The sequence below is a fragment of the Vipera ursinii genome, assembly GCF_947247035.1.
Source record: "Vipera ursinii genome assembly, chromosome: 2".
NCBI lineage: Eukaryota > Metazoa > Chordata > Lepidosauria > Squamata > Viperidae > Vipera > Vipera ursinii.
In genome coordinates, this window is record NC_139513.1 from 218,036,329 (window position 1) to 218,054,705 (window position 18,377).

The 18,377-nt window shown below is 36.8% G+C and overlaps 1 protein-coding gene across 1 annotated transcript in view; it reads left to right on the forward strand.

Annotated features, from left to right (window-relative positions):
• The window catches only part of TTC39B (tetratricopeptide repeat domain 39B), a 61,392-nt gene extending 43,703 nt beyond the window's left edge, over positions 1-17,689 (forward strand). Inside the window, exons 8-19 of the mRNA XM_083351457.1 lie at positions 888-993; positions 1,498-1,563; positions 2,390-2,498; positions 4,324-4,391; positions 4,475-4,534; positions 5,530-5,691; positions 6,373-6,464; positions 9,450-9,570; positions 10,477-10,588; positions 12,441-12,558; positions 13,290-13,406; positions 14,671-17,689. Of these exons, the coding sequence (XP_083207583.1) occupies positions 888-993; positions 1,498-1,563; positions 2,390-2,498; positions 4,324-4,391; positions 4,475-4,534; positions 5,530-5,691; positions 6,373-6,464; positions 9,450-9,570; positions 10,477-10,588; positions 12,441-12,558; positions 13,290-13,406; positions 14,671-14,767 (1,228 nt within the window). The 3' untranslated portion in view covers positions 14,768-17,689. The remainder of the gene's footprint in view (positions 1-887; positions 994-1,497; positions 1,564-2,389; positions 2,499-4,323; positions 4,392-4,474; positions 4,535-5,529; positions 5,692-6,372; positions 6,465-9,449; positions 9,571-10,476; positions 10,589-12,440; positions 12,559-13,289; positions 13,407-14,670) is intronic.
• The last annotated feature ends 688 nt before the right edge of the window (positions 17,690-18,377 follow it).

Consider the following 18,377-nt stretch of genomic DNA (forward strand, 5'->3'; position numbering starts at 1 on the left):
AAATTGCTAATAAAGAATTTGGGATATATATATATATATATATATTGCATATTTTTTTTTTTGGATTGCTAACAAAGAATTAAAGGGAGACTGATATAGCTATTTCAAATTTATTTGTTCTCATCAGTCAGCCACACCCTTCTGAGATTCAAACCTGGGCTGATTGCACATTAGGCAGTTGTTTTAACCTCTAGGCCACAGGCTCTTTCTCACTTTTGTCAGCTGCAACTACCGCCTGTGGACGGCCCGAGTTTGGGCTGATACAGGAAAAAAGATTTGGCCCATATTTGGGCCGGCAAGGTGTTCAAAATGCTCAAGACATATCTCCCCTGCCTCTTCCCTCCCCTATGCAATGTGCAATCAGCCCAGGTTCGAATCTCAGAAGGGTGTGGCTGACTGATGAGAACAAATAAGTTTGAAATAGCTATATCAGTCTCTCTTTAATTCTTTTTTAACAATCCCAAAAAATTACGCAATACACGCACACACACACACACTTGTTATAAATAACAAAATAAATAACAAAAGTTATTATAGAAGAGACACAATGTTTTGTTTTTATATTAACAAGTAGGATATTGGGTTAGACATGGGGGAAATTATGCAGGTGTGCTATGGATATGAATGAGTCTACAAAACAATATGAGAAATTATAAGCTCCTGATTGCCATTTCCCCCCATATCATCTACCCATTTCAATTAGCTAGGGATTGTAGCTAATATGAGATTGTGCGGCCCAAAACAATTCTACTTCAGTCAGTGCAGCCCAGTCAAGCGACACCCATGACGCAGGGTATAGTATGGTAAACTAAATCGCTGAAATAATAGTTGTTCATATTATCATTGCTATTATCTAATTTAGCATGATTTGTTTTGTTAATCAAAAGGGAATGCCTTCAGGCTCTGCAGATGACCCAAAGCAGCAAAATCAGGAATGAAATATTCCACCAGTTTGAAGGGGGTGTACAATTAGGAATAGGAGCTTTCAATCTGGTATGAGCATTCCTTCCAGTATGTAATCTAACTTTTGATGCATGAGCTATTTAAAATTATATTGTGCCTTTCAAAACCTTATTGTGCTTTCATTATACCCTGTACAATTTTAAAAATATCTGTACATATACATTTTATGGTTTGTGGTTTTATTGTGTTACTTGAATGCAGAACTCCCTGAGGGTTTTTTTGTGTGTGTGTGTGTGTTTTAATTGTTTTAGATTTATGTAGTTATTCCTCTCACCATGATTCTCTGCAGAAAAGTTTAAACAAAATTTACAATATAAAACCATTAAATCGTATAATTTGCTACATGCACTTAAAAAAAGAAATGCTGAATGTAAAAAATATAATATCAAGTCATCTGGACTTTACTAATGTTATCTGAAGGTTGTGCTGAACATTTTTAAAGCTATTAAGCGATAACTTTTAAATATTTTTGTTTATCCTTCTGCATTAAAAACGGATGGAATCTTTGTTTTCCCTTTTTTTTTTTTTTTGCAGATGCTGTCCCTTTTACCAGGGAGAATTCTCCGACTTCTTGAATTTATTGGGTTTTCAGGCAATAGGGTATTAAATTTAATTTCTATTGTCATATGAATTTTTAAAACAGCTCACTAGCTCTGCTTGTCAGGAGAGGAATAAATAATTGATGCATCTGGATCATCTTCAGATCTCACTGACTATCTGATTATAGGGATATGATATGCAGGTGTAAAACGTGACACAAAGTATTTAAATCTTTAGTTTTAAAATCTTCAGTATTTTTCTTACTATGGCTTTTAATAAAGCAGATTTTACAAATAATGGAATATAATGGCTGTCACTTAACTGTTAGCAAAACTATTCTATTAACAGAACTTATCCTTTCACTGCTTTCTTTGTTTACTTTCTCTCCTTTCTCCAGCAAACAATCTATATATTTCCTCTCTGTCTCCTCTTTACTGTATAGCCCTGTGCCTGAAAGTGGAGAGAAAACAACAGTGTAGTCCACACTGACCCCACCTCTCTCCTGGGGGTGAGGTGTGCAGGCTTAAGAGGGGCCTTTATGTGCAATCACTTGAACACAAAAATAGTGGCATTTTGATCCATGACCCTCTTTTTTTAGGTTGTGGATCACAAGAGAGATTTGAACTGACGCTTCAGCATGAGTACAAATCTTTACATGATCCACAACCTAAATAAAACAGGGTCATGAATCAAACAATATTCAGTATGTTGAATAATCCATGGGATGTACATCACTTCACTTGCAAATGATACTGGCACAGTTGCAATTCTACCAACTGTGTCATACAAGTTCCTTTTTTGTGTCTTTTCTTGAAATAATTTGCGTTCGTAAAAACGATAAGACTTATTGTGACTTAACTTTGTACAATTTTGTGGCTGTTGACAGGAACTTGGTCTTCATCAGTTACGGGAAGGAGCTTGTGGTCCCAGTTTACGAGCAGTAGTATCTACTTTTATCTTGTTGCTATATCACTGCTTTGTTTCATTAATCCTTGGTAAGACTTAAAAATGAATACAAATTCTAATATAGTTCTTAATATTTATTTGTTTTATTTGTTTGTATTTTCAGCAAAACTAGTGGCTATATTTACGGTATAGAATAGTTAACATTAGTGGCGGTCGTGCTGATCCAGTTAACTATAGTCTTGATAAAAAAAGGGAACAAATTGTTCTACATAGGATGAAAAGTTCCTGCTCCCATGTTTTTTGCTATTTTAACTTCATTTGATAGAAGCCAAACTGTAGCAGATCTTTGGAGGGAAATAAAGTAAGAATGACAAAGCAAAAAAATATTCACTTATTTATAATTAAAATGTAGGATTTTTATAAACAATAGCATGATGGGATTTGGAATTAGGCATGCCAGTTTGAATCATTTTGATGCCTTTCAATTCAAAGCATTTATATTCAAATAACATTCAGAGAATGCAAATTAAATTAAATTAGCCCTGAACTTCCTATCAGTTATGGTAATGTTAAGAAATGAATATCTCATGTATCAAATTAATTCATATTTAACATTTGCTTCAGATGTTTGGAAAAATTAGAAATAGTTTTTTTTTGTTTCTGATCTTTTTTCATTTCTTCATTCACTTTTTGAAGATAAAGCAGTTCCATCAGTATACAGAATGGGAGTTAAGAGATTTTTATAGAATTGCATACCTAAATAATTAAAACTCCATTACTGCTGAAGTTATTTTAATAAAGAATAGATTAAAAGTTACAACTTAATTTTAAAGGAATTCAATCATTGATTCATAAATTATCTAGATGTCATCAAGGAAGAGACATCTACTTTAATTTAAAAGCAATCTTATATAAAAATTCATATGTTAAAAAAAACTGATTCTTTTGAAAGTTAAAAAAAACCCTCTGGACAAATAATTACAGATCTGAACTCAAATGTCTTTGAAACATTTTATTGCAAGTAATTCTTGTCATCCCAATGTTATTTATTTTAGATTTAGTTAAATTAGGTCATTTATTAACTATATGAACAACAGTTTTTCTAATTGATCATCTTTGATCAATGTTGATTCTGGATAGAAAAATAATACCTGTGTTTTGAGAATGAAAAATTTTCATTTCCTTTTGGCTTTATTCCTACTTCGTCTTTCATTTTAACTGTGGCCCTAATAGTTTTATTTCATTAAAAAAAGCAAGAGAAAAAAATAAATCATATTTAAGCATTAAATCTGGAGGTTGGCTTTAAAAAAAACACCTAATGTTTGATTTCAGCATAGTATCTTTCAGTGTTCTGCTTCAAGATGAATGTCTTCCTGTACTGCAATATTTTACTATACAAGTTGTCCTCGACTCACAATCACAATTGAGGCCAAAGTTTCTATTCACCATTGTTAAGTGAATCATTGCAGTTGTTAAGTTAGTAGTGGTTAGTTGGTTGTGGTTGTTAAATGAGTCTGGCTTCCCCATTGCTTGTCAGAAGATTGCAGAAACTGATCACATGATCCCAGGACACTGCAACCATTATAAATACATGCTAGTTGCCAGGTATCCAAACTTTGATCATTTGAGCCTGGGGATGCTGCAGCCGTCATAAGTATGAAAAATGGTCATAAGTCACTTTTTCCAGTGCTGTTGTAAATTTGATTGGTCACTGAAAGAACTGTTATAAGTCGAGGACTACCTGTTCTATGACAACGTTTATTACATTTCATTAAAGTAGGCTTTCTTCTAATATTGTTTTCTAATACTACTACATATTAAGTATTGTTTTCTAATAATACCATATATTGATTAACTTGTATGAATCTATAATATAGCCATCAATGCTGAGAGAGGATGTTGATATTTCCATAGGAACAGGGGAAGCCAACCTCCTTGAAGCAGAGAGACTTCTTCAACCTTATCTTCAGAAGTTCCCAAAGGTTTTATTATTTTACATCGTTAAGTATTTTTTAACTACGGTTAACATTTCTACCTCACTAACAAAGTTGCAATCTTTTTCAAGGGTGCCCTCCTTCTGTTTTACGATGCCAGAATCAACATACTGCAAGGAAATTTTGAAAAGGTAAAACTGAGGTTCTGTGTTACTTATAAGAAAAACGTGCTCCCGTGCTTAAAAAAAAATCAAGAGGAAAAATGGGAAGAGAAAAAGAAAACTTGAGCACTGTTTGATAAAATGCTCATAAAGATCAACTTCAGTAATAACATTTCAGAGTGGAATGAGGCCCCCCCCAAAAAAACCCACCCAGCTGTTACTCCACCAAGTTAGGGAATATTAATAGTAATAGCAATGTTAAGATTTACTTTCATAAGAAGCAAGTCCTCATATTTTCAGTTTTTCATGTGAGATGGCAAACCCTCATAAAAGTTTAACCTAGGTAAGAATCAAATATACCAATTCCTTGCTTGCTAAATCTGACCATTGTTGTAGAGCCTTGGTGGAGCAGTGGGCTAATGCCTCCTTAAGTAACACCAGCTGCCTGCAATTAGTGCAGGTTCGAGTCCCACCAGGCTCAAGGTTGACTCAGCCTTCCATCCTCCCGAGGTAGGTAAAATGAGGACCCAGATTGTTGGGGGCAATAAGCTGACTTTGTAAAAATGCCGCTCGGGGGCCCTCCGAAAGCCCTAATAAGCAGGCATATACATAGAATGAAGGCTATTGCTAAGCACATTGATTTGTGCTTCTTAGATTGTATTCTGCCCTGAGTCTTCGGAGAAGGGCGGGATATAAATGGGATTTTTTTAAAAAAGCGCCCGTCTTAAAACTTGTATACAGACTTATTTAATCATCGGTTAATTAATATCCATTCCATCTATCCACACATAACGCTAAATTGTAATTGTGTGCTTAAATATTCTGAAAATATTCTGAGTCCTTCGGGAAAGGGCGGTATATAAATGTAATAAAATAAATAAAAATAAATGTAATAAAATAAAATTATGAACCATAAAGCTCATTATATTCTTTATATCTATCTTTTATATCAAAAGAAAATAGAAGGCCATAATTCGAGAAGTTTTCTTCCTGTCGTTTGATCTTTCTCTCCCTTTCAATTCCAGGCTGAGGTCACATTCCAGGACAGCATTGCAGCTCAGCAAGAGTGGAAACAGATGCAGCATCTCTGCTACTGGGAATTGATGTGGTGTTATTCCTTCCAGCAGAACTGGCTTCAAGCATACCGGTATGCAGATCTGCTTTGCAAAGAAAGCAGGTGGTCAAAGGTAAATGGGTAACCCAGTACTGTTGTGAAGTGGTGAGAACACTTCATGCTTACACAGTATGCCATAATACAAGCCCTCCCCGTGTTAAATACTCAAATGCCATTCAGCTTGACGTTGATTTAAATGAAATGGTTAATTGTAACTGATTTTTAGCAACTGGGAAATTGACAAAGTGGAAATTACAGTAACAACCACTGAGAAGAAAATTGCTTTGCTAGACCACTATGCAACAAATTCCACGTTTATGATTCCCCCCCCCCCCAAAAAAATATGGCCCCTTGCTTTTTCCTATGTCCTCATTCGGATTGCAAAAAAGAGCATCTTAAGCATGGGCATTTCTAAAAAGTCACAATTATGTCAAAATTATAATGAATTACTTATGATGTCATCAGGAAAATGACACAACTGTGTACATGATGTCTGACACAAGTACATAATTAGAGACACTAGTGGTGTCATGAATCTGGGTCATCTATTCTCTCCCCTTTTGCTTATCACGGATACCCGGGCCTTGTGTAAGGCAAAACCTTGACGGTAATTTTAATGAAACAATAATTTGGTTTAATAGCTCTGTAATCACTCAGTGTGTACAAGGAAATGACTGTGTAATAAATCAGGCACGTTGTACGAAACTATACATGTATATCAAGAGATTGAATATTTTTATTCTATTTTGTCTAGGCAATATATGTGTTCCAGAAAGCTGCCATTTTGTGCATGCTTCCTGATGCTGATGTGAAAACAACAGGAGAAGATATTGTAGCTTTGTTTCGGTAATACTTTTCAAAAGAAAGGAATTTATTTAAAGCTTGATCTTCAAAGCTATATATCTTGAAATTTTCATCTTTTTTCCAATTATCATTGCCTCAAACCTGCTCATCTGAGAAAGAAATTTGCATTTATAACCTGGTTTGTGAGGGGTGGCGGAATTCCTTCCCTATGGGTTTGCTATAGAGTTTCTACTGCCATGTGAATTTATATTCTAGAGCAGACATGTCAAACACAAGGCCCGGGGGCCAGATCCGGCCCGCGAAGTGGTTTCATGTGGCCCGTGAAGCCAACCTGGAAACAGTGAGGGAATGGCCCCCACTGCCTTGGCCCTGGCCCAGAGACCCTCCTTCTGCCAGAGACCCTCAGATCTGTCCCACTCCTGCCCAGGCCCCCATAGGCACCCTTGATGCGAACGATGTAGAGCTGGCCATGCCCACCCAGTAGGCCATATGCACTCTAGCCACACCCACCCAGTAGGCCACACCTACCCAGGCCATACCCACCCGGCCCCCTGAGGGCAACCGCAATACTGATGCGGCCCTCAATGAAATTGAGTTTGACACACCTGTTCTAGAGTGAGAGATGGCATATAAAATAAATTCTAGACATAAGTCTGTATTGTTGTTGTTCGTTGTTAGTTGTGAAGTCATGTCTGACCCATCGCGACCCCATGGACAATGTTCCTCCGGGCCTTCCTGTCCTCTGCCATCTTCTGGAGTCCATTTAGGCTCACACCTACTGCTTCAGTGACTCCATCCAGCCACCTCATTCTCTGTTGTCCCCTTCTTCTCTTGCCCTCAATCTTTCCCAGCATTAGGCTCTTCTCCAGTGAGTCCTTCCTTCTCATTAGGTGGCCAGAGTATTTGAGTTTCAACTTCAGGATCTGGCCTTCTAACGAGCAGTCAGGGTTGATCTTCTGTAGGACTGACCGGTTTGATCGCCTTGCAGTCCAAGGGACTCGCAGGAGTCTTCTCCAGCACCATAGTTCAAAGGCTTCAATTCTTTGGCGCTCAGCCTTACTTATGGTCCAACTTTCACAGCCATACATTGCAACTGGGAAGACATAGCCTTGACTATACGAAGTCTGTATTACACTTAGTTAAAAAGTGTTCTAACCACTCCTCTTCCAACCGGTAGCTTGTCTTAATTATCTAGAGATAATTAGTTCAGTTTTCACATCCAAAGGGAGAAATCTGCTTCTAATCTGGCATGAACACACATTTGGGGAATCCATAGTGGACCTAAAGACTGCACATATCTGTTACTGAAATCAGATTTTTGCTCCATTCTGCTAGAATTATGCCCAACTTAATTTTTAAGACCTGGCAAATTAGCTTCATTATAGTCAAATACTTGGACTTCCTTGCATGATTCTTTTTTATATCGATCAGATTCCATAATTTGGCCTACAAATTATTCTGGGGATACAGTTGCATGTAATTCAACGGGATTTGCCACATTTGAAAATAGATAGGCAGAAGACATCTCTTAGGGACTTCTGTTCTTTCCTCGTACAGTTTATGGTTTATTAGTAGGTATCCTTTAACAATAATGTTAATATCATTGTATTTTCCAAATATAAAGAGTCTAAAAAAGGATTCTTCATTTTTTATGTTGTAACTTTGGAAATAAATGTTTAGAGTTGCTAGCGTGGAAGCATTTTGTAAAGCATGCTTGGAAAGCTTTTGGTCTACAAGACAATAAGCTAAACACTGTTCACAAACCGTCTTTATTACTGGGATTTACATGAAAGATTTCAGCTCATTGCTGGACAGGCTTCATCTAAACATCAGATTAGATGTATTTTTTGATCCTTTTCCCTTTCCTGTGATATTCTCTTTTGTTCTTGGTCTCCTGTCTCTTTCATTGCTTTCTTGCAGATTTTTGAGATGAAGTTCCGTTTAGTGTTTAGCATTTTCATTTTCTATACCTGTATATATAGCTAAATATTCCATAGTGAGGTCCTCCTAGCTGATGATGCCATAATTATGGAATTCTGCTGGGGTTAGCACTGATCTTTTAGAGCAGGGGTGTCAAACTGGTGGCTCGCAGGCCGGATATGTCATGCACAGGCCACACCCACCCTGGCTCTACAAAGGCAAAAAAGTTGTAATACGTCACGATAAGTCACGTGACACGATCAAGTTTGACACCCATGCTTTAGAGCAGACATGTCAAACACAAGGCCCGGGGGCCAGATCCGGCCCGCAAAGTGGTTTCATGTGGCCCGTGAAGCCATCCTGGAAACAGTGAGGGAACAGCCCCCACTGCCTTGGCCCTGGCCCAGAGACCCTCCTTCTGCCAGAGACCCTCAGATCTGTCCCACTCCTGCCCAGGCCCCCATAGGCACCCTTGATGTGAACGATGTAGAGCTGGCCACGCCCACCCAGTAGACCATATGCACTCTAGCCATGCCCACCCAGTAGACCATGCCCACCCTGGCCATACCCACCCGGCCCCCTGAGGGCAACCACAATACTGATGCGGCCCTCAATGAAATTGAGTTTGACACCCCTGCTTTAGAGCAACCTTGGCAACTTTAAGATGTATGGACTTCAACTCCCAGAATTTCCCAACTCTTAGAATTTTTTCAGAATATCCTGGCTGGGGAATTCTGGGAGTTGAAGTCCACATGTCTTAAAATAGCCAAGATTGCGAAACTCTGCTTTAGATTTTTCTGCCCCATTTAAAGACTCATTTGATCATCCAAAGTTTCATTTGATCTGTGTTGTTGTGTTTGTTGTACTTTTATAATTTTAATTTGCTATACTTTTCTATGATTCGCTTCCATTTTTATTTCTAAAAATATGCAGCAGGTCACACATATTATACATTAAAATTAAAATACCCATCTATTATACCGTATTATACAGTAGAACTTGTTATAGGTTTGGGATTGCTGAAATAGAATTGGTAAAGCAAAAAGGCTTAATAATCAACAATATGAGATTTCATGTCTAAAGAAAGTACTGTTTTTCTTCTTACAGGCAAGTAGAAGGCCTAAAGCAAAGAATTGCAGGAAAATCTATCCCAACTGAAAAGTTTGCTGTGAGAAAATCACGACGTTATAGGACCACTCCTCCTGTGAAACTAATAGTGCCTGCTCTGGTATTTACAGCAGATTTACTTCAATCATCTTTTGAGTGACAGAGTAAATATGTGTTTGTGTGTATGTATTCTTGTACATAACCAAGGAAAATTAGATTCCCATTTGACTTTAACCTGGAAGCCCTAATTTATTTATTAGATAAAAGCACAGAAGAAACCTATCTATTGACATTTCCTGAATATTGCTAAGATAAATCTAGAAATATGTAATCTTACTGGAACTTATATACCAACGTACCATAGTTTGCCATGTGAGTTATAATATTTCCAACTCTTGAGAGGCTAGATGCTGAACATAAATTATTAGCAAATTGTGCAGAATATATTTTCTAATTAATAATGTAATATGTCTGCCAAGATCATTCAATAAAACTTTGGAGATACATAGATACAGGATCTATCCAATTTCAGTCTTTGTTATGAGCCAAGTTATATAATAAATATTAAAGGAAGCATCTACAATTTACAGGCTGCTGCAATTATAATCAATGAGATCATATTTATAAAATATTTTATCATTTTATATTTCATAAATATAGATTCACGCTGCAAGGAAATTATATGAGTATTTGTATACTTACATTTTTTATTTCAATTACCAAACAGGAAGAGGTTCAAGAGGGCAAATACAAAAATTAAAATCTGGCACTTTTACTGAAAAAGTATTAATTTTTAATTTGCAATTTTTCATGAAGTGTATCATCTTAACAGCTGCTTCCTTTATATTAGTATTTGTTTTTCAGCTAGATTCAAATAATAAATTTGTTACACCTTAAAGTTCTACAGTTAATTTACACTGAAAGAAATGTTAATGCTAAATGCTAAACAACATCTAGCTTTATTCAGAATAAATAGATAACTTATTGTAAATAAGTACTTTTTCATTCAATGGCTTCTTTTTCTCAGGAAATGATGTATGTCTGGAGTGGGTTTTCAATTCTTGGAAAGAGAGCTGACTTCACTGAAAATATGTTAGTAACTATTGAAAAAGAAGAAACTCTCTTAAAAAATGAAACTCGTGAGTTTTACTTTGATTTATAAGATATAAATTACAAAACAAATGTAACTGACTTCGAATATTTAAATATCCTATGAAAAAAGACACATTTGCAGGCCTTTGAATTCAATGAACCTATATTGGGTGCCATACTAAACAGATCCCTGTTCTTTTCATGTACTCTCAATTCTGATGAATCCATAGAAACTCACATTGATAAATCCTACTTTTGCACATTGCTTGTGCTTGATAACATTAACAAGGGCCCTATTTTTACACACACACGTGTAATCAAAATTTTATTTAGAAATATTAATAAGCAGAGTTTTCCATATTCTGCTAGGGGAAAAAAGCCTCTTGTTAACTATACTTTTCACTCTTTCATAGGTTATATAGTCTTAATTTAGTCTGCAGTAAATATGAAACAAGAGAAAGGTTTGTTGTAACAATAGATGTTGGTTGATCCTGGGTGGTGTGGATTTTAAAATTCCAAATATGCAGCAACTTTATTATTGTTGCAAATAATAATAAATAAGATTGTGAGTACAACAGGTATATGGATTTCAAAGCAAAACAGTTGATGCATTTTGCTTTAACTTTTTATTACAGGCAGCAAATGCAATAAAAATATTATAGTTTATTATTATTATATTTGTATACCGCCCTTCTCCCGAAGGACTCAGGGCGGTGAACAGGGCACATATAAAATGCAAGGTACAAAAGTTAAAAAGAGAATTAAATACAAAGCCCGAGCTAAAACAATAAATAATAATGTAAAAAACCACAATAAAAAACCCCAACACATCCCCCATCAGGCCAGGCCGGCTTGTTCAAATAAATAGGTCTTCAGATCGCGTCGGAAGGAGCGAAGGTCAGGCGCCGTCCGGAGCTCAACCGGCAACTGATTCCATAAGTCCGGGGCGCCCACAGAGAAGGCCCTCCCCTTGGGGGCCACCAGACGACATTCTCTGACCGGTGGCACCCTGAGGAGGCCCTCTCTGTGGGAATGCACAGGGCGGAGGGAAGTTGACGCCGGCAGCAGGTGATCCCCGAGGTACTCCGGACCCATGCCATGTAGGGCCTTGAAAACCATTACCAAAACCTCGAATCTCACTCGGAAGACAACTGGCAGCCAATGCAGCTCGCGGAGCAGAGGTGTAACATGGGAGTATCGGGAGACTCCCAACACAACTCTCGCGGCTGCATTCTGTACCAGTTGGAGCCTCCGAGTGGTCCTCAAGGGAAGCCCCATGTAGAGAGCGTCTCTCAGGGTCCCAACAATTGGGCCCTTCATCGAGGTTGGAGGTGGAAAGAAAGGCGGGTCGCACCCAGGAGAGGGGGGCACCCCTGAGGGCGAACAGGTCCATGCTGGTATAACAAAGATGCATGAGTGTCCGAGATTCAGGGAGATCCTGTATCAGCTTAAATGTCATATATCTCAAGACTGTATAAATAAATGCAAAATAGTATTTCAAATATTAAATTCATTTTTTTAGCAATTAATAGCACTTTTCATGATTTCTCACATATTTAATACTGTGCCTGTTTCCAGACCTATCATTTTGACCAATAATTGAATATGAATTAATGAAAGGAAGTGGGAGAATGGTAGATGACTTGCTTTATTTTGAAACAGTTATTTCCAGTAAAAAGATATACTTTATAGATATTATGCTTTATGCTCAAATAGAATAGAATATTACCAAACAACATTTTTATTAATTTTGTTACTTTATATAAAGGTTATTAAATATTAGATTAAAAAAATTAGATATGAAAAAATAGTTAACTAATGATGGTATTCGACAATTGATTGTATTCACAACCTTCCTTATAATAGCTGTAATTTGAAACTCACATGTTTCATTTTCAGATCACAATGAATATTACATGGATGATGTATGTTTGTTACAACTGCTAAAAGGATTGTGTTTGAAGCACTTAGGAAGACTCTTGCAAGCAGAGCTCTGTTTCAGCCAAGTTATTCAAAGGTAAAAATTGGGGACAGAATTTTAAGATAGAATAATCTTCAGCAACACAGAGAAAATTCATTTGAATACTTCAATTAAAATCATTAGAATATAGCGGACATTTTATATGACCAGTTGAGCAATTGAAAGCTTTCCCTGGATAGACACCAGCCAAATGGATCATGAAACTTCTGCAGATGCAGAGATCCTTCTTTTCACCTGTTTATGTTGGTTGCCTTCTATTGGAATGTAAAACTATCCTACCATAGTACATAAGTATGGTTTAAGGAAGGCATAAGATAGCTAATTTTAACTGGTAATTTTTCTATAGATTTATTCAAAGAAAAAGAGTTTCAATAAACCTTTTTAGTAAAGGTAAAGGTAAAGGTTCCCCCGCACATGTGTGCTAGTCGTTTCCGACTCTAGGGGCCAGTGCTCATCTCCGTTTCAAAGCCAAAGAGCCAGTGCTTGTCTGAGGACATCTCCGTGGTCATGTGGCCGACATGACTAGACACCAAAGGCGCACAGAACGCTGTTACCTTCTTTATTTTTCTACTTGCATTTTTATGTGCTTTCGAACTGCTAGGTTGGCAGAAGCTGGGATGAGTAACAGGCGCTCACTCTGCTACGCGGCACTCGGGATTCGACCCGCCAAACTGCCGTCCTTGTGATTGACAAGCTCAGCGTCCTAACCCACTGAGCAACCTTTTTAGTTGCCCTTAATAATGATATAATGTCCCTTTGCATTTTAGTGAGAAGCAGTTAAAGTATGATGCCTACTTAGCTCCATATTCAATGTTCGAGTTGGGTCTTCTATATAAACAACAGGATGAAAGAGGAAAAGCTGTAAGATTTATAGAAGCTGCAAAGTAAGTAGTAATTATTTTATACAACTATAATCAATAAATACACAAAATTGATTTCAGCTTACCTAATTAGCATAGTTAATTCAAAATATCTTGCTGATTGAAAAACATGAACAGGAAACATTTCTCTACTCACTTCTTGACACAAGAGATCCAACTTAATTTGTTGCACAAATGCCAAAAGTACAAAAGCAATGGGGCTGGGGAAAACCATTGAAGAACACACTCTCTGAACTGAAAATAGGAGAATTGACATAAATTTGAAAGGTTTCTTCTAGAAGATCTTGTAAATCAAAAAATGACCGTCTGATTACTAGGAAATTGAAACTTGGGTATTTGAGAGTAAAAATTAAGGTGGGAGTTATCTGTACTTGAGCAGGAACTAATAGCAAATATTGGATAATGAGAGTGGATTAGGACAAGGTATAGTCTAGAACAAACATGTCAAACACAAGGCCCGGGGGCCAGATCCGGCCCGCAAAGTGGTTTCATGTGGCCCGCGAAGCCATCCTAGAAACAGTGAGGGAACGGCTCCCACTCCTGCCCAGGCCCCCATAGGCACCCTTGATGCGAACGATGTAGAGCTGGCCATGCCCACCCAGTAGGCCACGCTCACCCTGGCCATACCCACTTGGCCCCCTGAGGGCAACTGCAATGCTGATGCGGCCCTCAATGAAATTGAGTTTGACAACCCTGGTCTAGAACAGTGTTTCACAACCTTGGCAATTTGGCAAGATGGGTGGACTTCAAGTTCCAAAATTCTCCAGCCAGCAGCATGCTTAAAATTTAAAAGATAACAGGTAGTCCTTGACACATAACAGTTTGTTTAGTGACCGTTCAAGCTTAGAACAACACTGGAAAAAGTGACTTATGACCACTGTGGCATCCCCATGGTCACATGATTTACATTCGGATGCTTGACAAGTGGTTCATATTTATGACAGTTACAGTGTCCTGGGGTCATGTTTTGTGACCTTCTGACAAAGTCAGTGGGAAAGCCAGGTTCACTTAAGAACTGGCTTACTAATTTAACAACTGCAGTGATTCACCTGAGAAATGTGGCAAGACAAATTGTACAATGGGGCAAAACTCACTTAACAAATTTATCACGTAACCACATAAATTTTGGGCTCAGTTGTGGTCATACGTTGAGGACTATCTGTAAAATATTTCCACTGGAAAAATCTCATCCACAAATTTCTCCCTTTGATTTTATTGGAGTAGTGCGGGGTGGCAAATGACCAAGTAACCGAATGTTCTTTTGTAGAAACAATTACAAGGACTATTCCATGGAATCCAGGTTACATTTCAGAATCCATGCAGCACTTAGCAGTATGAAAGTGACTCCTGCTCCAACACCATGATGCCTTCTGAGGTCGATGTATAACATGTCTGCACAAGTCAATGTTTGAAAGCCTACGAAAATCATGTAAATGATGTAACAAAAAACGTAGTTTATATTTTCTATCATTTGTGATAATTGAATGTCTGCCTCATCATTGTGAATGCTTCTTTTTTCTATGGTTCACTTCCATATGTCTGCTTAACATTTTAGACGAAAGGTTATTTTGTTTATGGAAAGATTAATGCTTGACAATAGGGGAATATTAAAAATTGCTGGTACAATAAAGAGTAATTCCAACAACTTATTTTTTTATGGAAATACTAACATTGTTTATGCATGAAAGTGTACGATACATTTGGTAATAATTTCAGCATTGCATAAAAGCTTTTTATTTCTGCAGTACCTTTATTATGTAATAGGATTAACAAAAAAAATTGGCTGCTGGTAGCCTTAGACAATGCTGTATCTGGATTTGAAGCTTAGTTTTACATACCAAAGACTGAATTACCGTATTGTAGCCAAAATAATGCTTCAAGTCATCTCATGAATGTTAACTTGCATTCAGTGCAATATCCTGAGCCTCTCAAAATAAAGTTAGGAAAGGACTTTGAGCTTTCTTGGATAACCTATGAGTGTTTTTAAAATATAGGAAGAAAGTATTTCTGAGTGATAAGGGTTATAGTAAAGCCAAAACCAAGCAAAAGAAATTTCAGGTTTTGTTCTATTATATCTACTTAATTCAGCAACCTTACTGGGAATTCACTATAAAAATAGGCAACTAACATACTGAAGATTCTTATGCCCCTCATTAACATTGGAGGTCAGCAGGTTTGATTCTATTTTCTTCCATATATTGTAGCAAAATTCTTGAATTCTAATTTCATATTATTTATGGGATGGGTATCCGTAATGGTTATTTAGCATATTACCTTGATCAGATTTTGAAAAATATTTTGCAGTAACATTAAATATTTTTATTGTCCATCTTAGTCTCTCATTAATATATACGTATTTTATGTTGCAGTATTTTATGTCACAGAGCCTGCAGCAAATGATCATGTTTGAAGGCTTATAAATGCTACCTGTCCAGATTTAGTGTTTTTCCATAAGAATAAAAATGTGACTAATCAAGAATGTCTATTTAATTACCATAACTGTCTATGAAAGATATTTATTGGTTTCATACACACTATAAGCTGCTTGAAATTTGTTTTTTCCTTGTCTTTCTCTTTCTGTATTTAAATTATCAGCTGCTAAATAAATGGAAAAGCTGGGCTTTTGATTGTCATGGACGCACAAAGTCCATGTTCATAAGCAGTATAGGAATACGGGGATGTTTTTTTTCTAAATTTCTTATATGAATGGGTTTTTTCCCATTAGCTCATTACAATTGACATTTTACTTCTTAATATATTTTATTCTGCTACATCTTTTCCCCATCTATTCTTTTACTCAGTTTTTATACCTTCCAGTTTGAAGAAAAGCACACTTTACTTTGTATATAATTTTCCAACATGCTTATACTCAAGCTAAGAAAAGAACTAGCAGTAAAACCAATTTTTAGCACATGTGGCTTTTACACTTTTAGTCTGTGTGACACACAATGCATGGTTAATATCTTATTTCAACTTGTTACAAATTTTAAGTGTTTAAAAATAGATTTAATTAGTTCTTGCCTAGGGACCTCTCATATATCTAGATCAAAAGTATTCTTCATTTATCATTACAAATTGGCATTCTTGTGTGTGTTTCTTTGTCTAGAGTTTCCCATCCAGGACTCCTTGAATGTCACTAGGTTACTTATTAATTTCTGTTAGACAAGAAAATGTAAATGTTAAAAAATGTAATTTCTAGATTTAAAGAATTGAATGTTAAACATAGGGATACAGTTAGGCTTACATCTGTTTTATTCCAACTTATAATTTTGCATTAAAATATTACAACTATTCTATGGTTATAATCTCTATATTAACGCTGATTCTTTTAGCATCGTGTTGCTTAGATACCCATATTCTGCATTGCTCCTTTACTAAGAGCTAATTGTTTCCACCTTCTGATAGGTGGACACATTAGAAACACATTATATGTTTTTATAAAAGAAGTTACAAAAGGACTTGACTGATGTAAGTTATAGTAGTAGTGATTCCCATTTGATTTGCACTTTTACCGAAGCCAGGAAGTAATACATTAAATAGATTTAGAAATTTTGCTATTTGTAGCAAAACAGTCCAGCTTCTATCAAAACAACAATTCATGCTCTGGAACTGATTTTAATATTGGACTACTGTGGATGTAATTGCGATTTTTCTTGTCTTGTTTGCACTGTATTTTGTAAAGCTGTCTGAAATTAGTTTTAAAAATTGAATAAACTAAAATACATTTACTTGGAAACAAAGCTATTTTGGTTAAGCAGAGCTTAGTTTAAGTATAAATAGGATTTAATGTTGATTGCAGTATAGCACAAAAATTACAATAGCGTAATTGAGAAGAATTTGAAGAGAAATTATATCTAATCCTTCATGTGAGTTGTCAAAAGTTTTGTTATCCTGCCTTTCTGTGATAGGCAACAAAATAAACATATGTATTTAAATAATTCTGCAGAGATAAGCGTTTCCTTGACTAAATAAGTTGCACATTCAATTGCAAGAAAATTGCCAAAGTATTTTTAGGAATGTGATGGTATATTGAAACTATAAATAAATAAATAAACAAATAAATAAATAAATAAATAAATAAAATGTTTTCAACAAAAGCTTTCACACATTGCTTTGCTTTTCTCTCCTGAATACCTGCAAATGGAGTCCGTAGAACATCTGACAACAAACAAGAACTGTTCAAACTGGGTTTTTTTTTCCTTTCACAGTGTTTAGCATTTTAACAATATTCAGTAAGCAGTAACATTGCTAAAACTTAGTGTCAGCGACAATGCATGTTAAAGCTGTCCTCTTTGATGACAGGATAAAACCTGAGCCAAACAGAGCTACCAGTCTTAGGCAGCCAAAACCACATGGGTTAAGGGCCTGTGTTACAGTTGCAATTGTAGTGATAGTTTCTTGAATATTCCTTGAAATGGCCATGCACTCCCGTGATAGCTTGTGGCCTTGTTCGCACATGCACAAATGGGCTACGCAACCCACCCGGCCCTAGCGGCCTGTTCACGCATGTGCAAATGAGCCACGCACACCTGCCCGGTGCTAGTGGCCCTGTTCACGCCCGCGCAAATGGAGCTGCAGGTGCTAGTGCAAGTGGGGGGAGTGTGCAGGCACGCGTGTGCACACCTGCCAGCCATTTCTATGGCCCTTGACCAACAGCCCACAGCCCAGTCGTGGGCCACGGCCCATAGGTTGGGGACCCCTGCCCTACACCATTTCAGAGAAGTGACTGTCCAGTCTCTTGTTAAAAACTTCCAGTGATGAAGCACCTACAACTTCAGAAAGCAAGCTGTTCCACAGATTAATAGTCCTCACTCTTAGGAAGTTTCTCCTCAATTCCAGGTTGCTTCTCTCCTTGATTAGTTTCCATCCATTGTTTCTTGTCTTGCCTTCTGGTGCTTTGGGAAATAAGTTGGCCTCCTTTTTGTGGCAGCCTCTCAAATACTGGAATATTGCTATCATGTCCCCCCGAGTCTT